We start from the raw sequence: 13894 nt of genomic DNA, 5'->3' as shown, positions 1-13894 counted from the left end.
GATGAGCAAGAAACGCAGGCAAAATGGGAACAGGGAAAACTAAACCAAAACACAGTGAAACTAAACAGACATAGGCATAACCCTGACATTACCATGAGGAGGAGCTGGTGGCGGGAGAAACCTTACTTATGGGTAGGGTAAGGTTTAGGGGTATTTAGGGGTATGGTTAGAATTAAATTTTCCGACAGGAATGTTGTTCCAGGATCAACAAAATATGTTGACCCAGGAATACGTCTAACTCTGCAAAATCAGGATATGAGGAGGGAGGTAGTGCAGCCAAAAGACTGGAAGTCCATGGTGTAGGCAGAGTGATGACTGACCAAGGCGAAGCTGGAGGGATGATGGAGCCCGATTAAGCATACGGATGTCAGCCCCAGGTGGAGCCAAGTGAGGAAGGAGCCAAGGTGGAGTAAAGTGGTTGACGGCTGATGGCAGGGCCAGGGGATCCCCTTGCCAAGGTGGAGCTGGAGGCTGGAAGACTCAATTCAGATCCACACAGCACAGTGAAGGGAACCAGTGCAGGCAGGCCCAAAGGACTGTCTGTCTTTGGTACAGGAGGTGGGGAGAGGGATGCTCACTTGAGACACAGGAAACTTGGAGCTGGGCAGAACCATTGGAGAGGCTGGAGACTTGGAGCTGGGTGGAACCATTGGAGACTCAGGAAACTTGGAGCTGGGCGGAACCAGCGGAGATGCAGGAAACTTGGAGCTGGGTGGGATCGGCAGAAACTGGAGACTTAGGGTATTATCCTCTTCAAAAACCTCAATAACCTCAGAGTCCAGCTGCAGCTCAGCCTCACTGGCAGGAGTATGGGCAGGGCTCCATTCCATTCCCTCGTACCCCACGAGCAATCCCAAACAGATAGATGATGTAGCGGACTCACACACCTGGTCAGACTCGTTGTCAAGTGCAGGCTCTGGGGTGACGGTGGTCGCAGGCATCTGCTCTGGCTTTGGCATCACAGCAGGCTCTTTGTCTGCGGTGGGCTCTGGCTTAAGGCCTGGGTATACTTCATTTTCAGCGTTCTGCTCCATCTCGCGTACAGTTGAGTGTGTGAGCCTTTCAAAATATACTCCTTTGGCTGTGAGTGTGGAAAGACGCATTTGGCATGTGCACACTATCTAGTGGATTTTGTTTTCAAGCACTCAAGTCACTCGCACATGCGCTGCTGTACATGGACCGTCCGCGTGTTCTCAAAAATTGGGCTGCACGTGGATGAGGTTTGCGGACATCTGCGGATCCTCCTGATGACAAAAATTACATCATGTGGACGGTGCGCGGACACGGATGGCCAAAGTATACTTTGGGCTTTAGACTCTGTGCAGAGTGAGTGAGGCGGCTGGCTGGGATCAGGATTTGGAGTGGTGTCCTCTTCCGCTGGGCAGATGGTGAAAGGCCAGCACCCACTCCACATAGACAGTGAAAATTTCCCGGGGACCATCAACGGGCAGGAATGCCTTGGACTTCTCGATGAGGGTGGTGTAGTAGAAATTGCAGAGCGAGAGGTCCAGGTTGTGTGTGAGGCACACCAGACAGAGAAAATTCCTCATGTGGTCCTCCAGGGAATGGTCCTTCTGCTTTGGGCAGAGTAGCTGGATGGCAGGTAAATCCATAAGGAGGAAAAAAGAAAAAATGTTGTCTTTCGGTTCGGTCTTGAGTCATGTAGTAAAACATGCACAAAATCGAATGGAGTTCAGAGTAGAGGTCTACACGGGCTTTAAACTGAAGCCCGAGCCCTGTCCATAACCAAGATCATTTTACCCGACCCAAACCCGACTGGTACTGTTAAAATTTAGACTGAACCCGACCTAAACCCGAAATCCATCGTTGTAGTGATGTACCTGTATTCTTGCTTCCATAAGCCAAGACAGCTTTGTAAGACATACACTGCACATAACTGTTATTTTTTAATCTTTAATTTTGTACGTTTCAGAGAGACGCACAGAGACGGTAACGCGACTGTTTGACTTGGTCTATCGCATTTCATTCATATAGTTTGCATTCATTCATTTATCAAATCGTGTTTTAAACATTTAAATACATAGGTCAACTAGTAGAAATGTGTTTTAGTTGATAGCAGCCTACTTTTGACAAAACTGATTTCTGAGAGACCCGATAAAGACACGGCTATTGATTTTACGATAGCGCTATTTTATTGATGGTAGGCTACTCTTGACAAAGCTTTCTGAGAAACATGAGATGATGGATTTTGTGCTATCCCTTGGCTCACCTGTTATTCTTCTTCAACCGTTAGCAAACGCTTGGACAGGGTTTATCCTGAAGCCAATAAGCTGCTGTAGGAGCCGCTGGCTCACAAAAGTTTTATACAATGTTTTCCAGTCTTGGCGGTTAAAGGATTTATATTTGGCATCAGGGAAGCTAAGTTGTTTGTTTTTAAGGTCAGTCTTGATCAGTTTTGCCCAGGTTTTCTTGGGTGCCATTTGTCGAACCTTCCAGTTCGTTCATTCAGCATACAGTACGTCACCAAACCACTGCAGCCTGCGCTGTTGGATTTCTTCTTCGACTGTTGGCTGATTCTCACACCTAAGTCTGATATTATCATTTCAAAGTCGGTCACATAAAGAGACAGGAACAGCAAAAACTAAACCAAAACACAATGAAACTAAACAGACATATACATAGACATAACCCTGATTCCTGAACCCAGTTTCTTCTTCAAAATTCAGTTTTCTTTATTTCGAAACTAAAACATGGATGTTGTCACTAAAAGCAGAAAGCACAGACTGGATAAAGAGAGAAAGTGAAAAATCTGTTGGGATTAAAAGGGTGAGAGAAAAACTGTTATCTGGCATCTGTAACTGCCAACATTTTTGCATAGCTCTCAGTGGCAAAGAAACTAAGCCAAGGCTAGAACACAAATGAACACAAGGGGATTTCAGAATGTAACTGAATTTTATTAGCAAAATCAATTATTAGTGACTCATGTACAATGTATTAACATATCAATGAAAGGGCCTAGATTCATGTTGATTTGTAGATCAGGGATGTAGAGCGAATTTGGAGCACATCATACAAATCAGATCCACAGAAAGACAAGACAAACAACTGACTGCAAGGCCGAATTCCATTTACATTCATTTTGTTCCCATGGACTGCAGCAGAATGCATTTCTTTGGAATGTATGTAATAGAATAATGGAATGTATGTCTGTCTGCGCCCTAATAGAATTTAAGGCAGACTTGATTCTAGTGGAATGTATTGGATGTCATATGTGGGGAATGGTTGGTTACTGAGGCAAGTTTTAGGTTGAAATGATACAATGTGTTTGTAAACTTTGGTTTAAGCTGTGTTCTGTTCATTGTTGTTGTCCAGCTGGGGTTTGCCGAAGGTTTAAGTGAGACTATACTTCTGGACCACCCCCAAGAAGGATAGATCACTGGTTGTCAGGTCTTTATTTGTTGTTTAAGATCTGTCGAGGTCGACCATAACCAGTCATGCCTGCCTGTGATGCCCCTTTGTTAGTGCCCATCTGTAGGCCGATTACACTCTGACCCTCTTTCAGCTGATCCTCAGAGAACTCTCTCTTGTTCTCCTGGGCTTTCCTGATGTAAAGATTAAAACAAACAATTCAGTACGCACACATACAGTAGTGTACCATTCAAAAGTTTGAGGTCAGTGAGATTAAGGATGAGCTAAATTGATCAAAAGTTGACAGTATAGACATTTAGAATGTTACAAAATATTTCTATTTGGTTTAGAAAAGCATTGTTCTTTTGAACTTTCTATTCATCAAAGAATAAAAAAGTGTATTACGGTTTCCACAAAAATCTTAAGTAGCACAACTGGTTTTAACATTGGTAATGTATAAGAAATGTTTCTTGATCAGCAAATCAGCATATTAGAATGATTTCTGAACGATCATGTGACACTGACGACTGGAGTAATGATACTGAAAATTCAGTTTTTCCATCACAGGAATAAATTACATTTTGAATATTAAAATAGAATCCAGTTATTTTAAATTGTAATAATTTTAAACAATGTTACTGTTTTACAATGTTACATAGTGAGCATTTCATCGACCCCAAACTTTTAAGCAACTTTTACTCTTGGCTGCCAATGAAGTTATATTTGTTTATAACTGCTGTTTGTTTATAGCCATCTTTTCTTTTGAATAAAGTTTTATAATACCATATTTCTGTGAGACTACCGTAATGCTGCGTCCCAATTCGCATACTATGCGTCCTAAATAGTATTCGAAAAAAGAATTAGTATGTCCCAAATCGTAGTATGTTGAAATGAGTATTCCAAAGATACCCGGATGGTGTACTTTTTCCGGTTAGAATTCGACGTGCAGATCCGTGCACACTTCTAACGGCTAATATTGCCCATAACACATTGCGCTGATTAGAACTACAAATACGAATAAAAAGTGTTTAAAAACTACAAACATGACAGATGTGCGATGTACAACGGTTAAGGTAAAGGGGCTTGAATGATTAATAAGCAGTGTCTAACCTGACAAAAAGATATTTATTAAATGTTATCCACATTATATTTCATCTGCAACAGCATTGTGAACTTTTATAACGATGTGTTTGGTCATTAACTTTTAAATGCATCATAATGCAAAGATGAGGAGAGTTCTCTGCATGAAAGACCCATGACTAGCAGATCAACGTGCGACTACATTTCTCTCCGAAACGGTAGGAAAATAAATTTAATTCAATGTGGAGGATTTTAACTGTGACAAGATGATTGACAGGGTAGTTTAAACAGTTACAGGTTGAGTAACTAAGCAACAGAACGTCCATTAAAGACGCAGTTATGACGAGGTAGTATGTCCCAAAACTTGCATACTCTTCTACTACACACTCAAAAGTATGTACTTTTTCTTTACAAAAACAGTACATACTTTTAGGACGTAGTATAACTAGGCGAATTGGGACGCAGCAATACACTTATCTGTGTTTCCTGATCTCATTTTGGACACATTAAAAATATCTGGCCAATAAGTGTTTGTAATCATGTTGCTATGACGATAAGCCACAGCTGCAAATCGGCCAGTACAGTGGCTTGTTTTTGTTATCTGGTTGCTATGGTGCCGGGGCAGCCGGTTCATTTTGCGAACAGGAAGAGGAAACTACAACAACACTTACTTGTGAAACCAACTGGGGTCACCGCGGTAACAGCCATCACCCTTAGTAACAGCCAGACTCCCCAAAGACATCAGCGTCATTTGTACAGCGGCAAGGTCCTTACCTACCCAGACACAAACATGAAGATCAACAAATGATTGCCATTTTTGGCAGTTCCTGATTCAGACGAATCAATTGTTGATCTGATTACTTCATGATGTGAGAACAGGCGCTCACCCTCCCAGAGGTCAACAGTTTGAAACATGTCAGACTTGGTGACTCCATAGCGTTCAGCAGCACCAAGGAACTGAGAGATCTGCTCCATCTGTTTAAAAGCCATTCCAGAAGCTTGGATCTTTTTCACAGGCTTTGAATCCTTATGGAGACTGTTAATCAGCTCACATAAAACCTACAAAGAAGGAACAGAAAAAGAGATGATTATAATTTTGAAACGGTTGTGGTGACATAATGTAACCCCGTATAATTTAAAGATTTCAAGATATAAAGATATAAAACTTGAATGTTTCTCAGATACACATTGACTGTGGTGACTTACACATCCATCCTTAAGCCACTGCTGAAAGCCTTGTTTTCCAGGTTGAGGTCTTCCTACAGAATCCCCACACTGAGCGACTATCCACTCCACCAGCCGCTCCTCCAGCTCTGGATCGTACTTCTTGTCAATCTTGCTCTGCACCTCGCGACTCAGACCATAGGATGGACCTTTATTTGCCATTTTGACTGAGAAAACACACCCCTTTTTAGTTTTTATGAACTATAACACTGGACCAAACCTGTACAAAAATAAGTAGGTGTTCTTTGTGTTTTTAAGCTGCCACGCTATTTTGCATGATCTGTTCAGGCAGGTTTGGTTTTACTGTTAAAAAGACTGAATCTGTGTAGGCAGAGGATTGAGCTTTGTAAGAAATATCTAACTGTGACGAATACCATGAAAAAAAAAAAACGCAAATATTGGATGCACTGTTCACTGAAGTGTATCTTCAGACAAACCATGTACTTAACAGAGCATGTAGCAACACAACCTCTGAACTAGCAAAGAGACGGACATCTCAGATTTTAATCAGAAACTGATGACCGCTGAGTTTTAAGAATGCTGCAACTTGCTTTTGTGTCAACATGTCCTTATGACCTTTCAGCTTTTATATTGGATTTATCAGGCCTTCATTTGAATTCATTACTGTTTCAGGCACCACATCATGAACTAAAATGCAAACACAACAGTATAGGCAAACTCATACAGATAGAAAGAGAGATACGAGCTAAAACTCGAAGGTGGATTTGTCAAAGTCCAACCCTCATCAACTAAGGAAAATTGTGGCCTGTTTGCTAGTCAGTGAAGAGTCAAAACTTCCAGCTGACTCCTTCTAACATTCAAACATAAAAAGCATACACTCTGTCTTGCAATTTTCCTGCCGTTTCCTCCTTTTTCTGCACTCTGTTTATTGCACTTTGCTATGGGTGAATATGCACAATGACAAGTTACATCTTGCCCTGCCCATGTTTGGAGGTGTGTTGTGTTATGTTGTGTTGTGAGAGTGTGTGTGTGTTCCTTTGTCGTGATGAATTAAAAACTGTGCATATCACAGTTCAATTTGTTCACATCCGGTGAGCATTTCCTTTATTTGTAAGCCGTTGAACACCATCTGTTGGGCCATGTATGACTACACACACAAGCACACCTGGAGTCTCTGATGCAATCTTGATGAGTTACTAAACTTGCGTAAGAATTTTCACCTTATCTGCTGTTTGGCTTTAGGCTCGATATCATGCAACTCTACGACTCCCTCTTCAATAATATTAGCTGTGGATGAGGTGTGGTATGTAAGGAAACACTTCTGAATGGTAAAAGCAGGGACAAATAATTAAGAATGACTTTATGTGATATTCAGTCTAGTTATGGTTTGTCAAATCAAAAAATCAAATTGTCAACTGAGCTTTATCCACTAATACTTAGTCTTCAAACACAGGAAACCAGAGGCTATTAGAGGAACTGGTTTCAGAACCAAAAGCATTTTTGCAGAGATCCGATACTCTCACTTGAATCTCACAAAAGAGAGAGAGAGGAGTAATAAGGACAACCCTCATTTGCAGAGAAAAAACATGTGCGTCATGTAGCCAGATTATTATTCAGTTTGGTAAGATGCAGTTTGAAAATATGTGTGCACGTGAAAGACAGAAAGAGCTTGCAACATGTCATCAGCTACTGCCAATAAAAAAAACTTTACAAACACAGAACATGTGAAAAGAGGCAGAGGCATTTGTCAGAGAACAAACTAAGATCATGGGATTTCTTCATTCTTGGCTATAGACCACTAAAACATCACTAAATACTTTCTTTCTTTCTGTGTCATTCTTACTCTATTGTTCACTCTGTCTCTCTACCTTGGTTTATATGACATATTTATTCCTTACAAAATAATTTTAACATAGCAGTACGTAGGTTTATATGAAAGTACTTACCAGTTTATGTGTAGAAACCCTGCTCAGTAGTCTTAATATGGAAATGCGTATTCTGTGGTGCACACAAACTGTGTGTTTATATAAAAGAGAATCTCTTCCTCTTTATGACAGAGTTCAGCGTCCAAGCTCAGGGAGTGCCACCTTCATGGAAATGACTTCACCAAGAGCGAGCCGGAGCATGAGAGCGAGAGGGAGTGAAGGACAAGAGCTAGAATGGCAAAAGAGGAGGTAACCACATCCATAAAAGGTCATGACTTTTTTTGGAGTCTCTCTCTCTCTCCACCGTTTTCTGCCCCTCCCTTCCTCTCTCATTTCCCTGTATTGCAATGTGCGTCCTTATTTGGGAGAGGGAAAAGAAGCGGTCTGGACAGAGTGAGGAATTTCTTCACATGCCTTCTCCTCCACTCCGCCCAGAGCAGAGTGAAGAGGGTGAGAGGAATGACATGGGCATGAATGAGAAAATATTTTAGCATTTTCTGTGGAGGCTGATGATTAAAGGGTTTGATGAAACAGGAAATCACTGAGTGCACACATGACAGCTGACAGAAAAAATTAAACAAGCCTCAGAAAGTAACTGTGGCAAAAGTGAGAGAAAGAAAGAACATCAGACAGACATGCATACCATTCCTGACATGTCATGACATCACTGGACAAGTAATGATATCATCATCTGACTTCTGCTTCTGTAGCAACACAGAATTGAGTCACTTCCCTTTGCTTTTATGTTTAGTTTTGATGACCTTCTGGTACCTTGTCTATTCTCTGTACGTTGTTATAGGCTACATTAGGTTTGTTTTCTAAGCATCAAATATATCGTCTCAAGTTTAGGAATATGATTAGTTCAGTATCTATGATATTCAATAAGTCCAGAGTTTTCCGTGTAGGGGGTTTTGGACTGATAAATTATTTACCTGTAAATTACTCTATGTCAAGGTGTATTTGTCAACTTAGAGAGTGCAGTAAATGAAGGCTATGAGACTGCATTGTTGGTTAATGTAATGGTTTAAGGATGGATATAGGCATATTAAGTATCTATTGTTGGAAATCAAGTAACTTTTAATTGTAGTTCATAAAATGCTGTTCATTGTGTTAACTTGTAAACCAGCACGTTGAAGTCAAGTCTCACGCTGAGCTTGTTCCTGTTGAGATTCATGAGTCGCAGGGGTGTGTGTCATTCACTGGTCTGATGTGAGATGAGATAACACAGTGGCTCTGGGTGTGGTTCCCCATTTACACACAAATGAGGGTTTCACTACACTGTCATTTAAAAATGTGGGGTCAAATACGTTTTTTTTTCTTTGAAAGCAATAATTATTTTATTCAGCATGGATTTAATTCACCAAAAGGGACCGTAACATTAAATAAATTCCTAACATTAGCCTGCAACTGTGTGAAGAAAAAAAAAATCTGCTGTGATACAACTGCATGTGTGTAAATGTATGTCTGAATGAATGTATGTCTTATGAGAGAGGTGTATATGTCTTAAAGAGTAAACAGAGGCCATAACAATGAGTTTGTCTCCACTAGTCCTAGTTTAATCTATTGAACATAATGAAAACATTACTGTCAATGTGTCTGTGTGTGTTTGGAAGTGTTTGCAGCCATTTTGTGCTGTTTTAGCTCTCAGTAGGATAAAGCAAGTATCCGCTGAAGATGTTTTGGCCCCACATGTCCCCGCAGATTTCTCTGCCGGACATGAGCTGTACATAAACCTGCTCTCCAGCACTGAGACTGAATAGGACAGTTTGGGTGGCGCTGTCTTCGGCATCCTCTCTGTTGTCCTCCCACGTAGAAGCCTCAGAACGGCCCTGTCTCACTAGTGCCACCCGCTGGTACAAACGCTGTCCTTCAGATCCCTTGTTTGAGTACACAGTGAGGCTGAAGGAGAAGACGCCCGCACAAGGAGCCGTGAAGATACCTGAGTGAGTCAGACACAGATTGATTATCTGTGCATTTTAATACATTTGTGTGTGTGTGTGAGAGAGAGAGAGAAAGAGATGCATCATATCAAATTACCACATTTGTATGTGTACACTAATAACGTTCCTTATGTTATTAGTGTATTTGCTGATTTATTTATTCGAAATAATTTGTATTTAATATTATTAGCATATTTATTTATTCTAATTTTGTTCCATATATATTTTATAACATATTGATATTTGTTACTTTATTCTTTATCAGCGTATTTATTTATATATTTTACTTTTTTAACAAATATATTAATAGTGTATTTAATTTTAACATTTTAACATTTAAAAAAAGTATTAGTTTATTTATTTATAATTTTTGTTTGTTTGTTTGTTTTTTACCATATCCCTTTTTTCTCCTTCACATCCTGTGGGCCTGTATCTTTATTTTGATTTCTTTATGTTTTGTATTGTTTATTTCAGTACTATAAGTACTGTATACTCTTTGCCTGTATTATATATGTTTACCAGAGAAGCTTTGTTGACTTACTTAAAGGAGACCTATTATGCCCCTTTTTACAAGATGTAAAATAAGTCTCTGATGTCCCCAGAGTGTGTCCCCACAGATGATTTTTTCATAGTATGTTAAAATTGGCACTTTTTCGGGGTGAGCAAAAACAGTTTTTGTGTGTGTCCCTTTAAATGCAAATGAGCTGTTGTTCCGGCCCCCTTTCAAGAAAAGGGTGGAGGTTCAAGAGCTCATGCTCCAGCATGCAGACAACAACAAAACAAGACAATCTCACGCACTGAAAATGTCAGAAACTGTCTGTAGCGGTGTTCAGTTTGAACCGGAGTCGGTCAATGATGCCTACAGAGCCAGAGATTATAAGATGCATGGAGATAGAACAGGTGTAGTTTAGTTTAATCACAGTTATAACTTATGTTGATCTTGCTTTTATCCACTATTAGTACAAGCCTCTTGTAGGGGACCCCATCTGAATGATAGCCAAAACTTTACTTATGAGTTTTATGAAGTTTATTGTACATCACACAAAAGATGACACATCGGTTAGTGTTTTCACTACAGAAAATCACCGCAAGCGCTGAATAAAACACAGTACAAGAAGTGCGCATTAAAATCTTCGGAAAAACTGGTAAACTTTATATCCGTAAAACAACTCATATGAACTGTAATAAAGTGCATGCTCTCCCTTTCATTGCTCCCATAACCAGTATCGCTTCGGAGACTATAAGCTGGATCGTGAACAATTGAACTTTTTAGCGAAACCGGTGTTTTTTTTGTATTTACCCTTTGTCTGGTGTAAAATTATTCACGCAGACATAAACGAATTTAGATATATGGGGGCGCATTCCCTTCAAAAATAAAACTAATCAACTGCATCTTCAGCGGCTCTGATGCCTAGAGTACATGAAGACCGTTATGTTCACTCTTACATCCAACAACAAAACACAAGAGTTGCTTAAGAGACATTCTTGTCGCTACAGCTGCTCCAGCCTGGAGAAAATGGTGGACAGTGCACAATTCGCTCAGGGTGGAAACTATGCTAATACGGCAGAGACTGTCAGCAGTCGTGGATGTTGGCCTAGGCATGTTGTCGTCAAAAAACAGCTTGTTCTGAAACACTGCTTATGATTTATGGGGATAAAAAAATAAGTGGGTGGATTTGTATCATTATAAGGGGCCATTCAAATGTCGCGTCCAAAAACGTGTGGAAAGCATGGCCGTGCCATTTTCTCCTTCTTTCCAAAGCGCTCAGGAGCTTGCGCATTCTGAAAAGTTGAGATTTTTTTCATCTCGATGCACCTGGAAAACCCGAGCGCATCTTCTGTTTTGAAATAACGAACTTGAGTGCTCAAAAGATGCAATATTTTAACGGCCCGATAGAGTAGTTGTGTACGCACACTGCAAACACACATTTATGTTCAAACACCATGTAAAAGTGAATTTCGCATAATAGGTCCCCTTTAAGAGAGAGCGAGATAGAGGTGTTGTTGTGTACCTAGTGCAGGGTTGTATCCATTGCCGTGGTTGAGTGTGACATTGCCATAGGGAATGGGCACATCACAAGTAAAGGGGCCAAAACATCCAGACATCTGAGACATAGTTGCAGTAAATGCCACCATTCTGCCACCTGCAATAACAAATAGAGAAACGTAAACTTTTGATAAATAAGAATCAACAGATTCATGCATGTACATAAAGTTGTGTCATATAAACATCAGATAAACACAATGTGATCTGTAGAAGGAGTCGAGTGACCTGCTGTCTCCATAATGTGCTTCTCAAGCTCTAACAGTTCAGTCCAGACGTTCATGAGGCGATTAAAAATGTACTCCTCAAGATTGTCCATCATTGCAGCTGCACAACAGCAGCTCTGCTTGCTGAACGCGCACTCACAGTTCCAGCCTCCACACGGCAGAGAGCCCTGCCATGCATCTGAAAGAGAGAGGGACGAGGGGTCAGTGATGTTTAGTTAGAAAAGAGAGAGAAAGAATGAAAGATTCAGACCTGCTGCTGCTTGCAGTTCTGGAGAAATGCTGGCTGTCTCTCGGGTGACAAACAGCACAACCGCCACACACACACTGATGACTGCGGTGTTCATCTTAACATCCAGCAGTGCTTGAAAACACACAGATGAATGCAATGACAATATTCATCTTTTTACAGTTTGAACATTTTATTTAAGCTGCATGTACTTTCTTGTGTCATTTGAGTTACCGAATGGAATTGCAAAAAAAAAAGGTTTTCGAACACCCCTTTGTCCTTAATTGGTGGGTCAAACACATAATCCCACCCTGGGGCATCACTAGACCTATTTTTTAAACTGATAAATCCTTGCCTGACAGTGAAGATTACCATATAATATAGTGTCATTTTCACTGGTAAAATTTCAGCACTCATGCCGTGTGTTTTTTTTCTGTTAGCTGTTTAGAATCAGAACTAGCGATGCTAGATTCAAAAACGAATCACTCTTTTGATCTAATCTGTAAGAAAAGGTATGAAATTGTTTGTGATTCAATTTGATTAATTCAGACAGTTCACTCATGCACTGAATTGTTTGCAGCAGTACTTAAAACAGAAAAAAGAACACTCTATGTGATGGACATATTTCCTCGATTTTAGGAAACAAAACTTTATGGTCAACCATAAAGCAGCTCTTTATTGCATGTACACCTTGTGAACATTTGCACATGATGACACTTTATATCCATAAATGTATATAATTTGACTGTACATCATTTGACTGTATATAACTGTACATAATTTGAGTAACAAGAGTGACCTCTTCAGAGTTGCAGTTCATGATTCAAAACAACCAAGTCTGAAATTGTGCTTATTTTACTGATATTCAAAACTCAAAATCTTTCAAATATATATACATATTCAAATATACATGTACATTTCTCCAAATTTATTTGCAGCTTTATCTTCAAAATGGCATTACCATTCATGCTACAATTTTAGTCATTTGTGTTAACTGAATTATATTATCGTCATCAAATCTATTTTGGTGACTTTGATAAGAAAGCCTACAAAGAATAATTGATCATATATACACACATTTTCTTTGGAATACTCACCTTTTCTGTGACCTAGTGTAACCTTTTACTCCAGTCAAATAGCTTTGTTGTTTTTGGCGGTGTTTAGGTTTCTTCAAGTCCTTTGTTAAGTTCACAGCAATGGCACTCCTTATTGGTAAAAAACACCCCTGTTAAACACCCAAACTGGCTTTAAACATATGAAGAGTCCTGCTCACTCACTGTGTGGTGGAGGTGTGAAGAGCAGTGATATCTGCTCTGTTCATTGTTGGTGCTTATAGCTTTGATTTGTGTTGATATAGGGCACAGAGGGCCGTCCCACCCTGATGCCCATCAAACTTGATTGTGTGTATGTGTGTGTGTGCATATTTGTACACATAGCTGCTCTGATATAAAATCCCAAGGAACTGCAATAAACTCCCAGATGTGTGTTATGAGGAGATGAGAACTGATAAAAGGAACAAGAGTATCAGTAGGTCAGCTGGTTCTGGTTGCACATGTGTTTGTGTGAACAACTGGTTGATCTTATCCGTTATGGGTGTATCAACAGCATTATTATCAATGGAGCAGTAATGTTTTGTTCTTTAGTGAGATCAAAAATAGTACATGTTTGTGTATTGTGTTGTTTGGTGTAAAATGGTTCATCCCAACTTGATCTGCGTAATGTTAAAAATATTAATCACACAAAAGTTTCTCAAATTTCAGCATTATCATATGGCAGAATGAAATGGGAAATGAGAGTAACTGGCATTTTGTGTGTTAGTTTAGACTACTGATGCCACTCAGGAAAAAGATAGGTAGGTCTCTATGTTGATCAACATTAGCCATAATGGCATAAATAGA

General features: G+C 39.9%; 2 protein-coding genes across 2 annotated transcripts; both read right to left on the bottom strand.

The window, feature by feature from the left end:
- Positions 1 to 2911: 2911 nt before the first annotated feature.
- On the bottom strand, positions 2912 to 7779 carry tagln2 (transgelin 2). Its single transcript, XM_067408297.1, has 5 exons — positions 7581 to 7779; positions 5656 to 5840; positions 5337 to 5508; positions 5121 to 5223; positions 2912 to 3563 (listed from the first exon to the last, which is right to left on the bottom strand). The coding sequence occupies exons 2-5, from the start codon at positions 5833 to 5835 to the stop codon at positions 3413 to 3415; spliced, it is 606 nt and encodes a 201-aa protein (XP_067264398.1). The 5' UTR covers positions 5836 to 5840; positions 7581 to 7779; the 3' UTR covers positions 2912 to 3412.
- Positions 7780 to 9196: 1417 nt separating this feature from the next.
- Positions 9197 to 12114, bottom strand: LOC137034990 (cerebellin-1-like). Its single transcript, XM_067408234.1, has 4 exons — positions 12021 to 12114; positions 11772 to 11948; positions 11512 to 11643; positions 9197 to 9498 (listed from the first exon to the last, which is right to left on the bottom strand). The coding sequence occupies exons 1-4, from the start codon at positions 12112 to 12114 to the stop codon at positions 9197 to 9199; spliced, it is 705 nt and encodes a 234-aa protein (XP_067264335.1).
- Positions 12115 to 13894: the final 1780 nt, after the last annotated feature.

This window comes from Chanodichthys erythropterus, chromosome 13 (assembly GCF_024489055.1).
Source record: "Chanodichthys erythropterus isolate Z2021 chromosome 13, ASM2448905v1, whole genome shotgun sequence".
NCBI classification, from domain to species: domain Eukaryota; kingdom Metazoa; phylum Chordata; class Actinopteri; order Cypriniformes; family Xenocyprididae; genus Chanodichthys; species Chanodichthys erythropterus.
Note: the sequence above shows the minus strand (reverse complement) of the source record. Positions and strands in the feature narration are given on the sequence as shown.